At 45.4% G+C, this 16,590-nt stretch overlaps 1 protein-coding gene across 2 annotated transcripts; it reads right to left on the bottom strand.

Annotated features, from left to right (window-relative positions):
* Positions 1 to 10,794: 10,794 nt before the first annotated feature.
* LOC100276049 (uncharacterized) lies at positions 10,795 to 15,618 on the bottom strand. 2 transcript variants are annotated; one of them, NM_001149934.3, is made up of 7 exons: positions 15,337 to 15,618; positions 14,995 to 15,243; positions 14,086 to 14,328; positions 13,839 to 13,900; positions 11,976 to 12,066; positions 11,807 to 11,891; positions 10,795 to 11,741 (listed from the first exon to the last, which is right to left on the bottom strand). In NM_001149934.3, the coding sequence occupies exons 3-7, from the start codon at positions 14,304 to 14,306 to the stop codon at positions 11,055 to 11,057; spliced, it is 1,146 nt and encodes a 381-aa protein (NP_001143406.2). In that variant the 5' UTR covers positions 14,307 to 14,328; positions 14,995 to 15,243; positions 15,337 to 15,618; the 3' UTR covers positions 10,795 to 11,054. The 2 variants fall into 2 exon arrangements, with proteins under 2 accessions (NP_001143406.2, NP_001390628.1); NM_001403699.1 differs by lacking the exon at positions 15,337 to 15,618 and having other exon boundaries at positions 14,995 to 15,330.
* Positions 15,619 to 16,590: the final 972 nt, after the last annotated feature.

The raw sequence follows: 16,590 nt of genomic DNA, 5'->3' as shown, positions 1-16,590 counted from the left end.
GAGATTGTCCACCACCTGGCAACAGAAAGCGTTGACTAAGTGAGAGCACCTAGAGGGGGGTGAATAGGTGATCCTGTGAAACTTAAACTTATAGCCACAAAAACTTGTTAAGTGTTAGCACAATAATTGCCAAGTGGCTAGAGAGGAGTTTCAACAAAACACAATACCACAAGAGATCAAACACAGAGATGACACAGTGGTTTATCCCGTGGTTCGGCCAAGACCAACGCTTGCCTACTCCAAGTTGTGGCGTCCCAACGGACGAGGGTTGCAATCAACCCCTCTCAAGCGGTCCAAAGACCAACTTGAATACCACGGTGTTTTGCTTTGTCTTTCAATATCCCGTTTGCGAGGAATCTCCACAACTTGGAGCCTCTCGCCCTTACACTTGAGATTCACAAAGAAATACGGAGTAAGGGAGGAACTAGCAACGCACACAAGACTCAAAATCAGAGCAACAGCACGCACACAAGTCGCAACAAGAGCTCGCAACACCACTCAATGAGTTCACAACTCAACAAGAGCTCTAGATGCTATCACAATGAACCAAATGCGCGGAATCGATGTCTTGGTGCTTAGGAATGTTGTAGGAATGCTTGGTGTATTCCTCCATGCGCCTAGGGGTCCCTTTTATAGCCCCAAGGCAGCTAGGAGCCGTTGAGAGCAAATCTAGAAGGCTGATCTTGCCTTCTGTCGACTGGTGCACCGGACAGTCCGGTGCACACCGGACACTGTCCGGTGCCAGATTTCTTTCCTTAACAGACGCAGCCGACCGTTGGCAGACTTGGAGCCGTTGGCGCACCAGACATGTCCGGTGCACACCGGACAGTCCGGTGCCCCCTTCTAGTCGTTGGCTCGGCCACGTGTCCCGCGCAGATCGCGCGGCCGACCGTTAGCCCGGCCGACCGTCGGCTCACCGAATAGTCCGGTGTACACCGGACAGTCCGGTGAATTATAGCCGTACGTCGCCGGTGAATTCCCGAGAGCGGCCAGTTCTCCCGAGTCAGTCTGGCGCACCGGACACTGTCCGGTGCACCACCGGACAGTCCGGTGCCCCAGACCGAACAGCCTTTTGGCTGTACACAGCCAACTTTTCTCTGAATCGATTTCTCCTGTTTCTAGCACTTAGACACAATTCATTAGTCTTCAAAACAATGTACTAAGGCTTAGAAACATACCTTTACTCTTGATTTGCACTTTGTCCATCCATGGGTATAGATTCACATTTAAGCACTTGTGTTGGCACTCAATCACCAAAATACTTAGAAATGGCCCAAGGGCACATTTCCCTTTCAATCTCCCCCTTTTTGGTGTTTTATGCCAACATAACATAAAGCAAGTAGAACAAGTGCAAAATCACTTCAAATAAAAACTCAAATTTGTTTTGGTTCAATTTTGGCATATATGGATCATCCTTTGCCACCACTTGGTTTGTTTTTGCAAATCAACCTCAAATTTCTATCTCTAAGTCAAACACACATGTTAAGGCATAAAGAGAGTCATTCCAAGAGTATTTGATTCAAGATTTCAAAAAAAACTCCCCCTTTTTCCCATAATCAACATTTCTCCCCACAAGAAGCCAACTTTTGACAAGAGAGACAATAAAAGAGTTTTGACAAAACAAAAAAACTCTATTCTACTATTTTCAAAATCTCTCAAGTGGTAGCTGATCCATTTATCGCTTTGGCCTTTATTTTCTCCCCCTTTGGCATCAAGCACCAAAACGGGATCAATCTTGGCCCTTTTAACCCCATTGCCTCACCAAAATCTTCAATTAAGAGCAAATGGCAATAAGAGTTTAAAGATGAAATTGGAAAGGTTACTCTTTTCATCGGAGTGCAGTGGAAGTCTTGCATGGTCCAAGTCCACCTTTTCCCTTTCAATTCTCCTTCGAGACTAAATCAAGCAAACTCAAGCATATGGTTAGTCTCAAAGGGTCAAGTTGTAACACATCTCCCCCTAAATATGTGCATCTCTTGCACAAGGACTTGTGAGGTCCGGGGAGTGCTTGTACAACTTGAGCACCATTATAAGCAACAAAATGCAGAATGAACATGATCAAAGGCATAAACACATGTATGCTACAATTCAATCCAAGTTCCGCGAATCTAAGACATTTAGCTCACTACGCAACCTGCAAAAGGTCTTCTCATCTAGAGGCTTGGTAAAGATATCGGCTAGCTGGTTCTCGGTGCTAACATGAAACACTTCGATATCTCCCTTTTGCTGGTGGTCTCTCAAAAAGTGATGCCGGATGTCAATGTGCTTTGTGCGGCTGTGTTCAACAGGATTTTCAGCCATGCGGATGGCACTCTCATTATCGCATAGGAGTGGGATTTTGCTCAGATTGTAGCCAAAGTCCCGGAGGGTTTGCCTCATCCAAAGTAGTTGCGCGCAACACTGTCCTGCGGCAACGTACTCGGCCTCAGCGGTGGATAGGGCAACAGAAGTTTGTTTCTTAGAGTTCCACGACACCAGGGACCTTCCTAAGAATTGGCACGTCCCCGATGTACTCTTCCTATCGACCTTACATCCAGCATAGTCGGAATCTGAATATCCAATCAAGTCAAAGTTCGACCCCTTTGGATACCAGATCCCGAAGCAAGGCGTAGCAACTAAATATCTAAGAATCCGCTTCACGGCCACTAAGTGACACTCCTTAGGATCGGATTGAAATCTAGCACACATGCATACGCTAAGCATAATATCCGGTCTACTAGCACATAAATAAAGCAAAGAACCTATCATGGACCGGTATGCTTTTTGATCAACGGACTTACCACCTTTGTTGAGGTCGGTGTGTCCGTCGGTTCCCATCGGCGTCTTTGCGGGCTTGGCGTCCTTCATCCCAAACCGCTTCAGCAAATCTTGCGTGTACTTCGTTTGGGAGATGAAGGTGCCGTCCTTGAGTTGCTTCACTTGAAACCCAAGGAAGTAGTTCAACTCGCCCATCATCGACATCTCGAATTTCTGCGTCATAACCCTGCTAAACTCTTCACAAGACTTTTGGTTAGTAGAACCAAATATTATGTCATCGACATAAATTTGGCACACAAAAAGATCACCGTCACAAGTCTTAGTGAAAAGAGTTGGATCGGCTTTCCCAACCTTGAAGGCATTAGCAATTAAGAAATCTCTAAGGCATTCATACCATGCTCTTGGGGCTTGCTTAAGTCCATAGAGCGCCTTAGAGAGCTTACACACGTGGTCGGGGTACCGTTCATCCTCGAAGCCAAGGGGTTGCTCCACGTACACCTCCTCTTTGATCGGCCCGTTGAGGAAAGTGCTCTTCACATCCATTTGGTACAACCTGAAAGAATGGTGAGCGGCATATGCTAGCAAGATACGAATTGATTCTAGCCTAGCCACAGGAGCGAATGTTTCCTCAAAGTCCAAACCTGCGACTTGGGCATAACCTTTTGCCACAAGCCGAGCCTTGTTCCTTGTCACCACTCCGTGCTCGTCCTGTTTGTTGCGGAACACCCACTTGGTTCCCACAACATTTTGCTTGGGACGAGGCACCAGTGTCCAAACTTCATTGCGTTTGAAGTTGTTGAGTTCCTCCTGCATGGCCAACACCCAGTCCGGATCTAGCAAGGCTTCTTCTACCCTGAAAGACTCAATAGAAGAGACAAAGGAGTAATGCTCACAAAAATTAACTAATCGAGATCGAGTAGTTACTCCCTTGCTAATGTCACCCAAAATTAGGTCGATGGGATGATCCCTTTGAATCACCGCTCGAACTTGGGTTGGAGGTGCCGGTTGCGCGTCTTCCTCCATCACGTGATCATCTTGTGCTCCCCCTTGATCACACTCCTCCTTTTGATGAACCTGTTCATCGTCTTGAGTTGGGGGATGCACCGTTGTTGAGGAAGAAGGTTGATCTTGTTCATCTTGTTCCTGTGGCCGCACTTCTCCAATCGCCATGGTTCGTATAGCGGCTGTCGGAACATCTTCTTCATCTAAATCATCACAATCAACAACTTGCTCTCTTGGAGAGCCATTAGTCTCATCAAATACAACGTCGCTAGAGACTTCAACCAAACCCGATGATTTGTTGAAGACTCTATACGCCTTTGTATTTGAGTCATAACCTAACAAAAACCCTTCTACAGCTTTGGGAGCAAATTTAGAATTTCTACCCTTCTTCACTAGAATGTAGCACCTGCTTCCAAATACACGAAAGTAAGATACATTGGGTTTGTTACCGGTTAGTAGCTCATACGAAGTCTTCTTGAGGAGGCGATGAAGGTAGACCCTGTTGATGGCGTGGCAAGCCGTGTTCACGGCTTCCGACCAAAAACGCTCGGGGGTTTTGAATTCTCCAAGCATCGTCCTCGCCATATCGATTAGCGTCCTGTTCTTCCTCTCTACCACACCATTTTGCTGTGGTGTGTAGGGAGCGGAGAACTCGTGCTTGATCCCTTCCTCCTCAAGGAACTCCTCCACTTGAAGGTTCTTGAACTCGGACCCGTTGTCGCTCCTTATCTTCTTCACCTTGAGCTCAAACTCATTTTGAGCTCTCCTGAGGAAGCGCTTGAGGGTCCCTTGGGTTTCAGACTTATCCTGCAAAAAGAACACCCAAGTGAAGCGGGAAAAGTCATCAACAATAACTAAACCATACTTACTTCCTCCTATGCTTAGATAGGCAACAGGTCTGAAGAGGTCCATATGTAGCAGTTCCAGGGGTCTTGATGTGGTCATCACATTTTTGCTGTGATGCGATCCTCCCACCTGTTTACCTGCTTGACAAGCTGCACAAGGTCTATCTTTTTCGAATTGCACGTTAGTCAAACCTATCACGTGTTCTCCCTTTAGAAGCTTGTGAAGGTTCTTCATCCCCACATGTGCTAAGCGGCGATGCCACAGCCAGCCCATGCTAGTCTTAGCTATTAAGCATGCATCTAGACCGGCCTCCTCTTTTGCAAAATCAACTAAGTAAAGTTTGTCGTCTAATACACCCTTAAATGCTAGTGAACCATCAATTCTTCTAAAGACAGACACATCTACATTTGTAAATAGACAGTTATATCCCATATTGCATAATTGACTAACAGATAGCAAATTATATCCAAGAGACTCTACTAAAAACACATTAGAGATAGAGTGCTCATTTGAGATTGCAATTTTACCTAACCCTTTTACCTTGCCTTGATTCCCATCACCAAATATAATTGAATCTTGGGAATCCTTATTCTTGACGTAGGAGGTGAACATCTTCTTCTCCCCCGTCATATGGTTTGTGCATCCGCTGTCGATAATCCAGCTTGAACCCCCGGATGCATAAACCTGCAAGGCAAATTTAGGCTTGGGTCTTAGGTACCCAACTCATGTTGGGTCCTACAAGGTTAGTGCATATATCCTTAGGGACCCAAATGAAAGTTTTGTCTCCCTTGCATTTTGCCCCTAACTTCCTAGCAACTATTTTTCTGTCCTTTCTACAAATAGCAAAGGAAGCATTTAAAGCATGATAAATTGTAGAGGGTTCATTCATTACTTTCCTAGGAATATTAACAACATTTCTCCTAGTCATATTATGAACAACATTTCTATCATGCACATAAGAAGAACTAGAAGCAAACATGTCATGAGAATCAAAAGCATCATATGCGTTACATCTCCTATAAGCATTTCTAGATTGTCTCCTATCATGGTACATAAAGGCATGGTTCTTTTGCACACTACTAGCCATAGGGGCCTTCCCTTTCTCCTTGGCGGAGATGGGAGCCTTATGGCTTGTCAAGTTCTTGGCTTCCTTCTTGTAGCCAAGTCCATCCTTAATTGAGGGGTGTCTACCAATTGTGTAGGCATCCCTTGCAAATTTTAGCTTATCAAAATTACTCTTGCTAGTCTTAAGTTGAGCATTAATACTAGCCAATTCATCATTAAGTTTGGAAATTGAAACTAGGTGTTCACTACAAGCATCAATGTCAAAATCTTTACACCTATTGCAAGTTTCAACAATTTCTACACAAGATGTTGATTTACTAGCTATTTCTAACTTAGCGTTCAAATCATCATTAACACTTTTTAATTTAGAGATGGATTCATGACAAGTAGATAATTCACTAGAGAGCATTTCATTCCTTTTAATTTCTAGAGCAAGAGAATTTTGTGCACTAACAAATTTATCATGCTCCTCATATAAAAGATCCTCTTGTTTTTCTAGTAATCTATTCTTGTCATTCAAAGCATCAATCAACTCATTAATCTTATTAATTTTAGATCTATCTAATCCCTTGAATAAGCATGAGTAATCTATCTCATCATCATCACTAGTCTCATCCTCACTTGAAGAAGCATAAGTACTAGTATCATGAGTGCTTACTTTCTTCTCCCTTGCCATGAGGCAAGTGTGACGCTCGTAAGGGAAGAGGGATGACTTGTTGAAGGCGGTGGCGGCGAGTCCTTCATTGTCGGAGTCGGAGGAGGAGCAATCCGAATCCCACTCCTTTCCGATATGTGCCTCGCCCTTGGCCTTCTTGTAATGCTTCTTCTTCTCCCTTTTGTTCCCCTTTTCCTGGTCACTTTCATTATCGGGACAGTTAGCAATGAAATGACCAATCTTACCACATTTGAAGCACGAGCGCTTCTCCTTTGTCTTGGTCTTGCTTGGCTGTCCCTTGTGACCTTTAAGCGCCATCTTCAAGCGCTTAATGATGAGGGCCATCTCCTCATTATTTAGCCCGGCCGCCTCAACTTGCGCCACCTTGCTCGGTAGCGCCTCCTTGCTCCTCATTGCCTTGAGAGCAATGGGTTGAGGCTCATGAATAGGACCGTTCAACGCATCGTCCACATATCTTGCCTCCTTGATCATCATTCGCCCGCTTACGAACTTCCCAAGAACTTCTTCGGGCGACATCTTGGTGTACCTAGGATTTTCACGAATATTGTTCACCAAATGAGGATCAAGAACGGTAAAGGACCTTAGCATTAGGCGGACGACGTCGTGATCCGTCCATCGCGTGCTTCCGTAGCTCCTTATTTTGTTGATAAGAGTCTTGAGCTGGTTGTATGTTTGAGTTGGCTCCTCGCCCCTTATCATTGCGAACCGTCCAAGCTCGCCCTCCACCAACTCCATCTTGGTGAGTAAGGTGACATCATTCCCCTCATGAGAGATCTTGAGGGTGTCCCAGATCTGCTTGGCATTGTCCAAGCCGCTCACCTTATGGTACTCGTCCCTGCACAAAGAGGCTAGCAACACAGTAGTAGCTTGCGCATTTTTATGAATCTGTTCATTAATAAACATGGGACTATCCGTACTATCAAAGTGCATTCCATTTTCTACAATCTCCCATATGCTAGGATGGAGAGAGAACAAGTGACTACGCATTTTGTGACTCCAAAATCCGTAGTCCTCTCCATCAAAATGAGGAGGTTTACCAAGTGGAATAGATAATAAATGAGCATTAGTACTTTGAGGAATACGAGAGTAATCAAAAGAAAAGTTCGAATTGACCGGTTTCTTTCTCTCGTATTCGTTGTGGTCGTCGTCCTTTTGGGAGGAAGTAGACTCATCGCTGTCGTAGTAGACGATCTCCTTGATGCGTCTTGTCTTCTTCTTCTTCCCATCTTTGCGTCTGTGGCCCGAGCCCGAGTCGTTGGACTTGTCATCCCTTGGCTCGTTGACGAAGGACTCCTTCTCCTTGTCGTTGATCACAATTCCCTTCCCTTTAGGATCCATCTCTTCGGGCGGTTGGTCCCTTTGTGAAGAGAACGGCTCCGATACCAATTGAGAGCACCTAGAGGGGGGGTGAATAGGTGATCCTGTGAAACTTAAACTTATAGCCACAAAAACTTGTTAAGTGTTAGCACAATAATTGCCAAGTGGCTAGAGAGGAGTTTCAACAAAACACAATACCACAAGAGATCAAACACAGAGATGACACAGTGGTTTATCCCGTGGTTCGGCCAAGACCAACGCTTGCCTACTCCACGTTGTGGCGTCCCAACGGACGAGGGTTGCAATCAACCCCTCTCAAGCGGTCCAAAGACCAACTTGAATACCACGGTGTTTTGCTTTGTCTTTCAATATCCCGTTTGCGAGGAATCTCCACAACTTGGAGCCTCTCGCCCTTACACTTGAGATTCACAAAGAAATACAGAGTAAGGGAGGAACTAGCAACGCACACAAGACTCAAAATCAGAGCAACAGCACGCACACAAGTCGCAACAAGAGCTCACAACACCACTCAATGAGTTCACAACTCAACAAGAGCTCTAGATGCTATCACAATGAACCAAATGCGCGGAATCGATGTCTTGGTGCTTAGGAATGTTGTAGGAATGCTTGGTGTATTCCTCCATGCGCCTAGGGGTCCCTTTTATAGCCCCAAGGCAGCTAGGAGCCGTTGAGAGCAAATCTGGAAGGCTGATCTTGCCTTCTGTCGACTGGTGCACCGGACAGTTCGGTGCACACCGGACACTGTCCGGTGCCAGATTTCTTTCCTTAACAGACGCAGCCGACCGTTGGCAGACTTGGAGCCGTTGGCGCACCGGACATGTCCGGTGCACACCGGACAGTCCGGTGCCCCCTTCTAGCCGTTGGCTCGGCCACGTGTCCCGCGCAGATCGCGCGGCCGACCGTTAGCCCGGCCGACCGTCGGCTCACCGGACAGTCCGGTGTACACCGGACAATCCGGTGAATTATAGCCGTACGTCGCCGGTGAATTCCCGAGAGCGGCCAGTTCTCCCGAGTCAGTCTGGCGCACCAGACACTGTCCGGTGCACCACCGGACAGTCCGGTGCCCCAGACCGAACAGCCTTTTGGCTGTACACAGCCAACTTTTCTCTGAATCGATTTCTCCTGTTTCTAGCACTTAGACACAATCCATTAGTCTTCAAAACAATGTACTAAGGCTTAGAAACATACCTTTACTCTTGATTTGCACTTTGTCCATCCATGGGCATAGATTCACATTTAAGCACTTGTGTTGGCACTCAATCACCAAAATACTTAGAAATGGCCCAAGGGCACATTTCCCTTTCACTAAGCTGCTTGGGTTGCAGTTTAAAATTCAGTATCGACAGGGTAGTGACAACAAGGTAGCTGATGCTCTGTCTCGACGGCCAGACATGAATCAAGATTCAGTAACCATGCAGCTGAATGGGTTGTCTGTGTCTTCCATAACACCTAGCTGGCTACGACAAGTTACTCAGGGATATATGCAGGATTCAACTGCCCAGAAATTAATAGAGAGTTTGACCACTGGTGCAAAACGGGAACATTATACCTTAACTCAAGGAGTCATCTGTTTCAAGGGTAGGATTTGGCTGGGAGCAAACAAGGAATTACACCAGATGGTTATGTCAGCGCTACATGATAGTGCTGTTGGGGGTCATTCTGGCTTTCCTGTGACTTATCGGAGGATCAAAAGTAGTTTTGCATGGCCGGGCATGAAGCAACACATCCGTGAATTTGTGAGTGGTTGTCAGATTTGTCAACAGGCAAAACCAGAGAGGGTCAAATACCCAGGACTACTTTTGCCATTACCTATTCCTGAACAAGCTTGGCAAACAGTGACCATGGATTTTATATCAGGGCTTCCTCCATCCAGCAAGGGTAACTGTATTTTGGTTGTAGTAGACAAGTTTTCCAAATACGCTCACTTCCTAGTGTTGAAGCATCCTTTCATGCTCTGACAGTTGCAAAAGTTTTCCTGTCCGAAGTATATAAATTGCATGGATTGCCTATGAACATTATATCTGATCGTGATCCCATTTTCACTTGTCGGCTCTGGCAAGAACTATTCAAGTTGACAGGTACTCAGTTATGCCTTAGCAGTTCCTATCATCCCCAGTCTGATGGATAGACGGAGAGAGTGAATCAGTGTCTTGAAACGTATCTCTGTTGCTTTGTTCAGTCGTGTCCACGACAATGGCCAATGTGGTTGCCTCTCGCGGAGTTTTGGTATAACACCTGCTACCATTCTTCATTGGGCAAATCTCCTTTTCTGGTACTATATGGTCACTCACCATCACAATTGGGCCTGGTATCGACTGCTCAGTGTACCATTCCAGATCTTCAACAGTATCTGAAGGACCGTCAACTCATGTTACAACAGGTGCGCATGCACCTGCAACGTGCTCAGGAGCGTATGAAAAAGCAAGCAGATAAGGACGCACTGAACGTCAGTTTGCTGTAGGTGACAGTGTGTTCCTCAAGCTCCAGCCTTACTGTCAATCATCGGTCACTGAAAGATTGACCCGGTCACATATGAACTACAATTACCAACTGGGAGTTCTATACATCCATTTTCCATGTGTCGCAACTGAAAGACGCGGTGAAACCCTATACTCCGGTCAGTTCGGTTCTACCTAACTTGACTCATGATCTCCAGGTTCCTACGGCTATTCTAGACAGCGGGTTGAACCGTCAGGCAGGCAAGGTGAGAACGCAGCTGTTGATCAAATGGAGCAACTGGCCTCCGTCGTTGGCCACTTGGGAAGACGAAGGAGATATCAGGCGGCGTTTTCCTTTTGCTCCAGCTTGAGGACAAGCTGGTTTTAAAGGGAGGGAAAATGTCAGCAACCCTGCAACAACTGATCAAGAGAAGGAGGAAGAGAAGACAGCGGTAGCAGAAAAAGGGAGGAGCGCAAAGACTGATGGTGGGCTACGAAGAAGCAAGAGAACACCACGGCCCAACAACAAGTTCACAGGGTAGGAGTGGGTTAAGTGATTCAGGCCCATGTGGTCTTGTAATGGGATGTAAATAAGGGAGACGTGGAAAAAGGGAGGACATCGAACAAGGAACCCTGGAACCGGCTGCGTCCGGCAGATTGGCGGCGTGCCGTCGTGTACGAACTCCAACTATACCATACTCCAGAAATCTTCGTGAGAGGAAGTCGAGCGCCGGGAGCGGTGCTCAACTCATCTGCTCATCGGGGTTCTAACATTTACATTTACTAGTCGTAACCAAACAACAACACCTAAATGACAGGCCAGCACGTCGATGGATAGCGCTGTTGAGTTGGTACACATCGAAGGAGCTCAGTGATAATAACATTGCATCCCCCTGACTCAACGAGAACTCATCGAAGGCCGGGTTCCAGATTCATAGCTGCGCCACCTGACTCAACGAGAACTCATCACTAATCTTTGCGGCAAAGTCCTCATCAACCTCCATCCTAGCGCACAACTCTGGGACGGAGTAAGGCTGTGCTACTGCTGCTGCGGCTGACTCTTGATCTCTCTGCTCCATCTCCACTCCAGCTTGCCTGTCAGTAGAGGAGCCCTTCTCCTTCCCAAACAGCTGCTCGATGAGATCGCGGCACGGCTTCAGGTCGTCCTCGCTCCGTGCCCGTGTCAGCTTACCGAGCAGCTCGTTTAAGCTCGCGCTTCTCTCTGCCTTCTGCTTCGCGCTGAACTTCGCCGGGTTTAGATGATCGTCCTGGTCTGGATCGGACAGTTTGTCGTCCTCGTCGGCGCTTTGGCTCTCGAGCAGTTTTTTCAGCTTCTGGTCCAAGATGGCGGCGACCCTCTCCTTGAAGCGATCAGCGATTTCGTTATCCGACTTCAGCCTCACCTTTGCCTCCGAAACCAGCAAGTCCATCCTTTCTTCGTCTGAAGAAGGTGCTTCGGCTTCAGGCTCGACATCAGCGTATTCCATGGGATAGAATGTTTCCTCCAGTAACCTAACATTCTGTGTATACCTCTCATATGCTTCGTTTTCATCATCGATATCGCCTTGCATATGTTCCCTTAGCTTCATAAACCTCCACTTGTTTATAGCCACGGCATCCTAGAACAAGACAGAAGTCACAAAACGGTTCAAAAACAAACAGAGCGCGTGAAACAGCCAACAACCTTTTTCGTAAGCGACTTCTTTGTTTGGAGAGACTTCAGAAAATGCTGAGGAAGCTTTTGCAAGGCAGCTAGCCTTGATGCTGAACTGTGAAAAAACAACAACCAAGCATTAAAACAGTGCAGTTGTTTGCAAGAGATTAATTGCCAACTTATGTTTTATGAATTTTACCTGGTTGCGGGTAAATTGGTAGATGGCTGTTCTGTTGAAGAAGCAGTAGCAGGTGATGGCTTATCTGGCAATGTGTTGCTCTGCTTCAGGACTATCATGATAAGTAAAGTGAGGCAACATTAGTGGTGTAAACAACATTATGGCATAGGACAGAGCAGCAGACATGATAATAAACAATGTAAAAGAAAGTTGAAAATAAGAAAAATGGAATTGACATGCAGATTGAGATAGAAATATCATAAATAAAACATCAATGTTCATAAGAAACGGTTCTAACATAGATTACTAACGCTGCTTGGCTAGACTGGAAGTTTGGAACTACAATAACTCCCCAAACCTTCACTTTTTCCCTTCAATAGCCTCTTCCCGCATTTCTTCATAAATCATAAGAGAATAGCTTCATTGAGGGTCAATGCATGGTTTAATCTACAACCCATATAACCAGTGGCGTAGCTAGAATTTTTTCGTGAGGTATGCCATTAGAATTTTTTATAAATAATTTAATATAATATATAATAATTTGGTATATAGTTCAAAATATAAAGATAAAAATAACATATAACACTATAGATTTAACATTTAAGTCTGTAAATGTATATATTAGAATGCAAATATAATATATATCAGTATTTTTTATATGGGTCTTGGTGGACTGGTGATCCGGTGGGCCAGCTTAGGACATGCCGTGGCTCACCCGGACCACCCACTGTCTAGGCCACTGCATATAACACTTCCTCCCCACATATTTGACATGTCCTTGAAGCAAGATAGGTCACAACATCCTCCCAGATGCAAAAAAATTATATATGGCCTTCCATTACTTGTTTAGTTTTTTTACACATTTCATTTCTGTTGGATGAGTGATGCTTGCAGTTTGTGAAGATTTACTCCAAACCATAGTCACTGAAAACAGGGTCGAAGGCATAGAACCAAGACCCAGGAACATCATCCCCGACCTGGGTACACGGGGTTATTTTCAACCTTGCCGTGTGTAAACCTCTCACAAGTTACAAGTAGCGAACCACGTTCCTGACCCCATTGACCCAGAAACTGTGACTACATCTCAAACATTGTTCCAGACATTAATTCTGGATGGTAATTTATGAGTTATGACTGCTAATAACCAATTCTTTTGCCTAATAACTTGCCACAAATATTTGAAAAACAACCATTAGTGAATCATTGCTAGGGTAGATTGGTTAAATCTGGTAGCTTGCACCTCTAAGCAAGCTCATTTTGGCCACGAAACCAAATGTACCCCTAAATATAAAAGGTTCTGGAACAACTGCAGAATGACGGTAAAGAAAAGGCAAAGTTGCCTCGGTGGCATTCTCCACAGTCTGTTTTGCTAATACTGATCCCCTATCAGTTATCAGTCTTATATTCTAGCACTCATTCCCTTACTGATTGTCTGTCATAGTGCTCCATCGAACCTGCTGTCTCCCTACCTCCCTCGGCGCCCCTCACAGTTATGCGCATGGAGCAACAGAGTGCCCTGGTAAACTGGCCGAACCAGATATGTAAACTCTCCAAACTCAGTGTCCTGTGCCATTGGTTTCCAATCGTGCCACACAGCACTAGGATGGGGGAAACGAAGTAGGGACTAGGAAGTGATAAGATAGGACACTGAGTTTGGAGAGTAGTATGTTGAGAAGGCTATAGACGCAATTTTGCCTAACTAAAAATAGAAGGGATGCCTGGAAAACTGACCATACCAGATATGTAATTGTGCATATATTTAGATAGAATATCACCATTCACCAAACCAAACTGCTTGTTGGTCACTAACATAACTTCAAGTGTAGATTATCATTTTCTTATAACAGTGCAGATTATCACGTTAAAGGAGTATATCACACATACCATGGATGTGACAAGGATTCTGAGCCTTGTAGCAGCAGCTCTTGCAACATTGGAATGGGCACCTGAAAGGCCAAGCAGAGCGCACGCATATGATTCATTAACAAATAAAAAAATACTGTGGTCTCTTGTCACATAATCAAAGGTGAAGGTTCTCAGTTGCCTGTAAACTGCCTCTGCACACTATGCCATAAGTAGGAAGAAATAATTCTGCCTAATCAGGAAGTATTGATAAACTCTGTCTCCATACCTGGAGCGGGCAACGTTACCACACTGGATGCACTTGGGCTTGTTAAGACCACGAAGGTTTGGCTTGGGCATGTCGAAGGTGGCAGCTGGAATAGGAGGCGGCTTCTGCGGTGTCCCATTGCTGCTGGCGACGGCCGGCGCAGGAGGAGTAGCAGCAGGGGAAGGAGAGTCACCAGCCACTGCCTTGGCGACCGTGGCAGCAGCGGACTTCACGTCCGGCATGGTTCTCCTCAACCCAGCAAAACTTGTGGGCAAAAAAAGTTAAGTCAGTAAAACTTGGGGGGGGGGGGGGGAGCATGCATCCAACCATTGGTTGGACCCATGATTTTAACCTAGGGTATGTATATGCCTAGCATAATATAGAATACAATGTAACAACCATAAATCCTACAGATGGTTCAATATAATACCTTAGATTCAACAATCAACAAAGAAATGTCAAACTTGCATAAATTATACTATAATATTTTTACACTTACACAGCTTCAAAAAATATATTTTTACACTTACAAACTCCTTGAAATTTGACTATAACGTTGTTTCTATTTCTGGTAGTACTTGTGACATTCTACGAAAACAGAATTTAGGAAGGAAGGAATGCAATTCAATTGGACACTAGTACTTTTTATTGTTGAGAAAACTAGGGGCTGAATTTGTTCGGTAGAACTTTCATCAGCTAATCACTAATAAGTCACTGCTCACTACAGAAGGCCAGAATCCAGTATTTACGCAAGGAACGGGAACAGCACATTTTCATATCATTCAGAAACAGACGTTTCAGTCCTTCACACACAAATCTGTTGACATTTCAGGTGAAGAATCATGCAATGCTGCCACGTCATATTAACAATAATTTTGAAAGCTACATTCAAAATCCCTAACCTTAAGACGGAAGTAGGCAGGCACTCACCAGGAGTCCAGGAGCCAGTTGGCAAGGGGTCAACTGCCGGCCTGTCGAGCTCCGCTGGAGCCTGGAGGCGCGTCCCGCGCTGGGAGAGGTGACGTTCCACTGGACGCAGCCCGCACAGCGAAAGGCGTCCGCAGCCGCAAGGCGTCGGGCAGTCCGAGAGATGCAGATCGGGAGTCAGCGGGCCTGGGCAACTCTACGGCGGCGCGTCGTCTTCGCGCAGAGGCAGCTGGCGGCGGCACGTCGTCGTACCTGGCTCGGGGAGAGGGAGAACGGGCGAAGAGGCGTGAGTCGGGGGGTCGACGCAAACGGCTTGAGAGTTGAGAGTTGAGAGTGGAGAGTTACTAGGGCTGGCAGCTGGCTATTGCCTCTTTGGGGCTTTCTTTATCGAGATTGGGTGCTCAAAATCTGACTATTTAAGCCTATTTTAGGCTAAAATGGACGCCAGGCAGGCCCCAGGTGAGGTCCGGGGAACCGAGCAGCGCCTCTCGTCAAGGAAATTGGGTGGGAGGAGGCCTTGCCGGCGACGAGAAAGGACACGACCTGGCAGCGGCGATCGGATGGCGCGCAACAAGAAGAGGACGAAAGAGAAGACGAAAAGCCCGAAACCCTACTCTGGGCTCGGGCTGGGCTTCGGCTGGTTCGACCGGTCCGGTTGTCCCGGTTTTGGTGCTATCTGCCGTGCCAGTTTGCCACTGTGCCAGTGCACGCGAGTGTGACAGATCATCTTTTTTCTAGTGTGAAACAATTGCTCAATGAACATCGTATACATAGAGGTTTTTTGTGCAATCGTTTCACAAAATTTAATTTTTGTGGTTAGATCGTTTCTCAAAGTGTGAAACCTCTATGCAATCGTTTCATAACAAAGAGAAACTTATGAAACGATTGCTCAAGTATTTAAATTTAATATTAATGAACAAGGAAATGTGCAAGAAGTATATTGTCTGTTTGGTCGGAGGACACGACCGTGCACCTGCAGCCGCGTAGTCTCAAAGCAGGTGACGTTTGGTTGGTTTCTCATCACATACAGGTTGAATAGATACAAAACGAGGGGCAGCAGATGGGTATCTCTACGCAAGCAGGCGCTGCCCATGCAACTGCATGTATTTGCACGCAAACAAGAAAGCTTTAAAGGTTGTTTTTTATTATATTTTCTAATTAAAATATTTACTCGTCAAATCAATTTCATATTCATGTTTCTCAAAATTTTACGAACAAAACTAGACTATACTATACGTGTTGTATAATATTTGAAAAAAATATTTATGCACTCTTCTTTTATACATGTTCTGATGCAGATTACCAAACACAAACTGTATTTATCTTGAATGTACTAATATAAACAACCAAACAAGAGACTATGTATAGATAGAGTATGTGCCCAAGATATCTGGCTCCTCACGTATAGGCCATGCTACCACCATTCAACAACCAAACAGACGCTTGAGCAATCGTTTCATACTTCTCTTCTTGCTCAAAAGATAGAATTCTGTTTAGGTAACTAACGTAAGTAAGGTGTGACATGATATTTTTCATAAATCTATCTATGTATCTATTGTTATTTTTTTATTGCTTCCACTTGTTGGGGACTTGTTCTCA

Source organism: Zea mays, chromosome 4 (assembly GCF_902167145.1).
Source record: "Zea mays cultivar B73 chromosome 4, Zm-B73-REFERENCE-NAM-5.0, whole genome shotgun sequence".
NCBI classification, from domain to species: Eukaryota; Viridiplantae; Streptophyta; class Magnoliopsida; order Poales; family Poaceae; genus Zea; species Zea mays.
The sequence above is the reverse complement of the archived record's forward strand: the minus strand, read 5'-3'. Positions and strand labels throughout refer to the sequence as shown.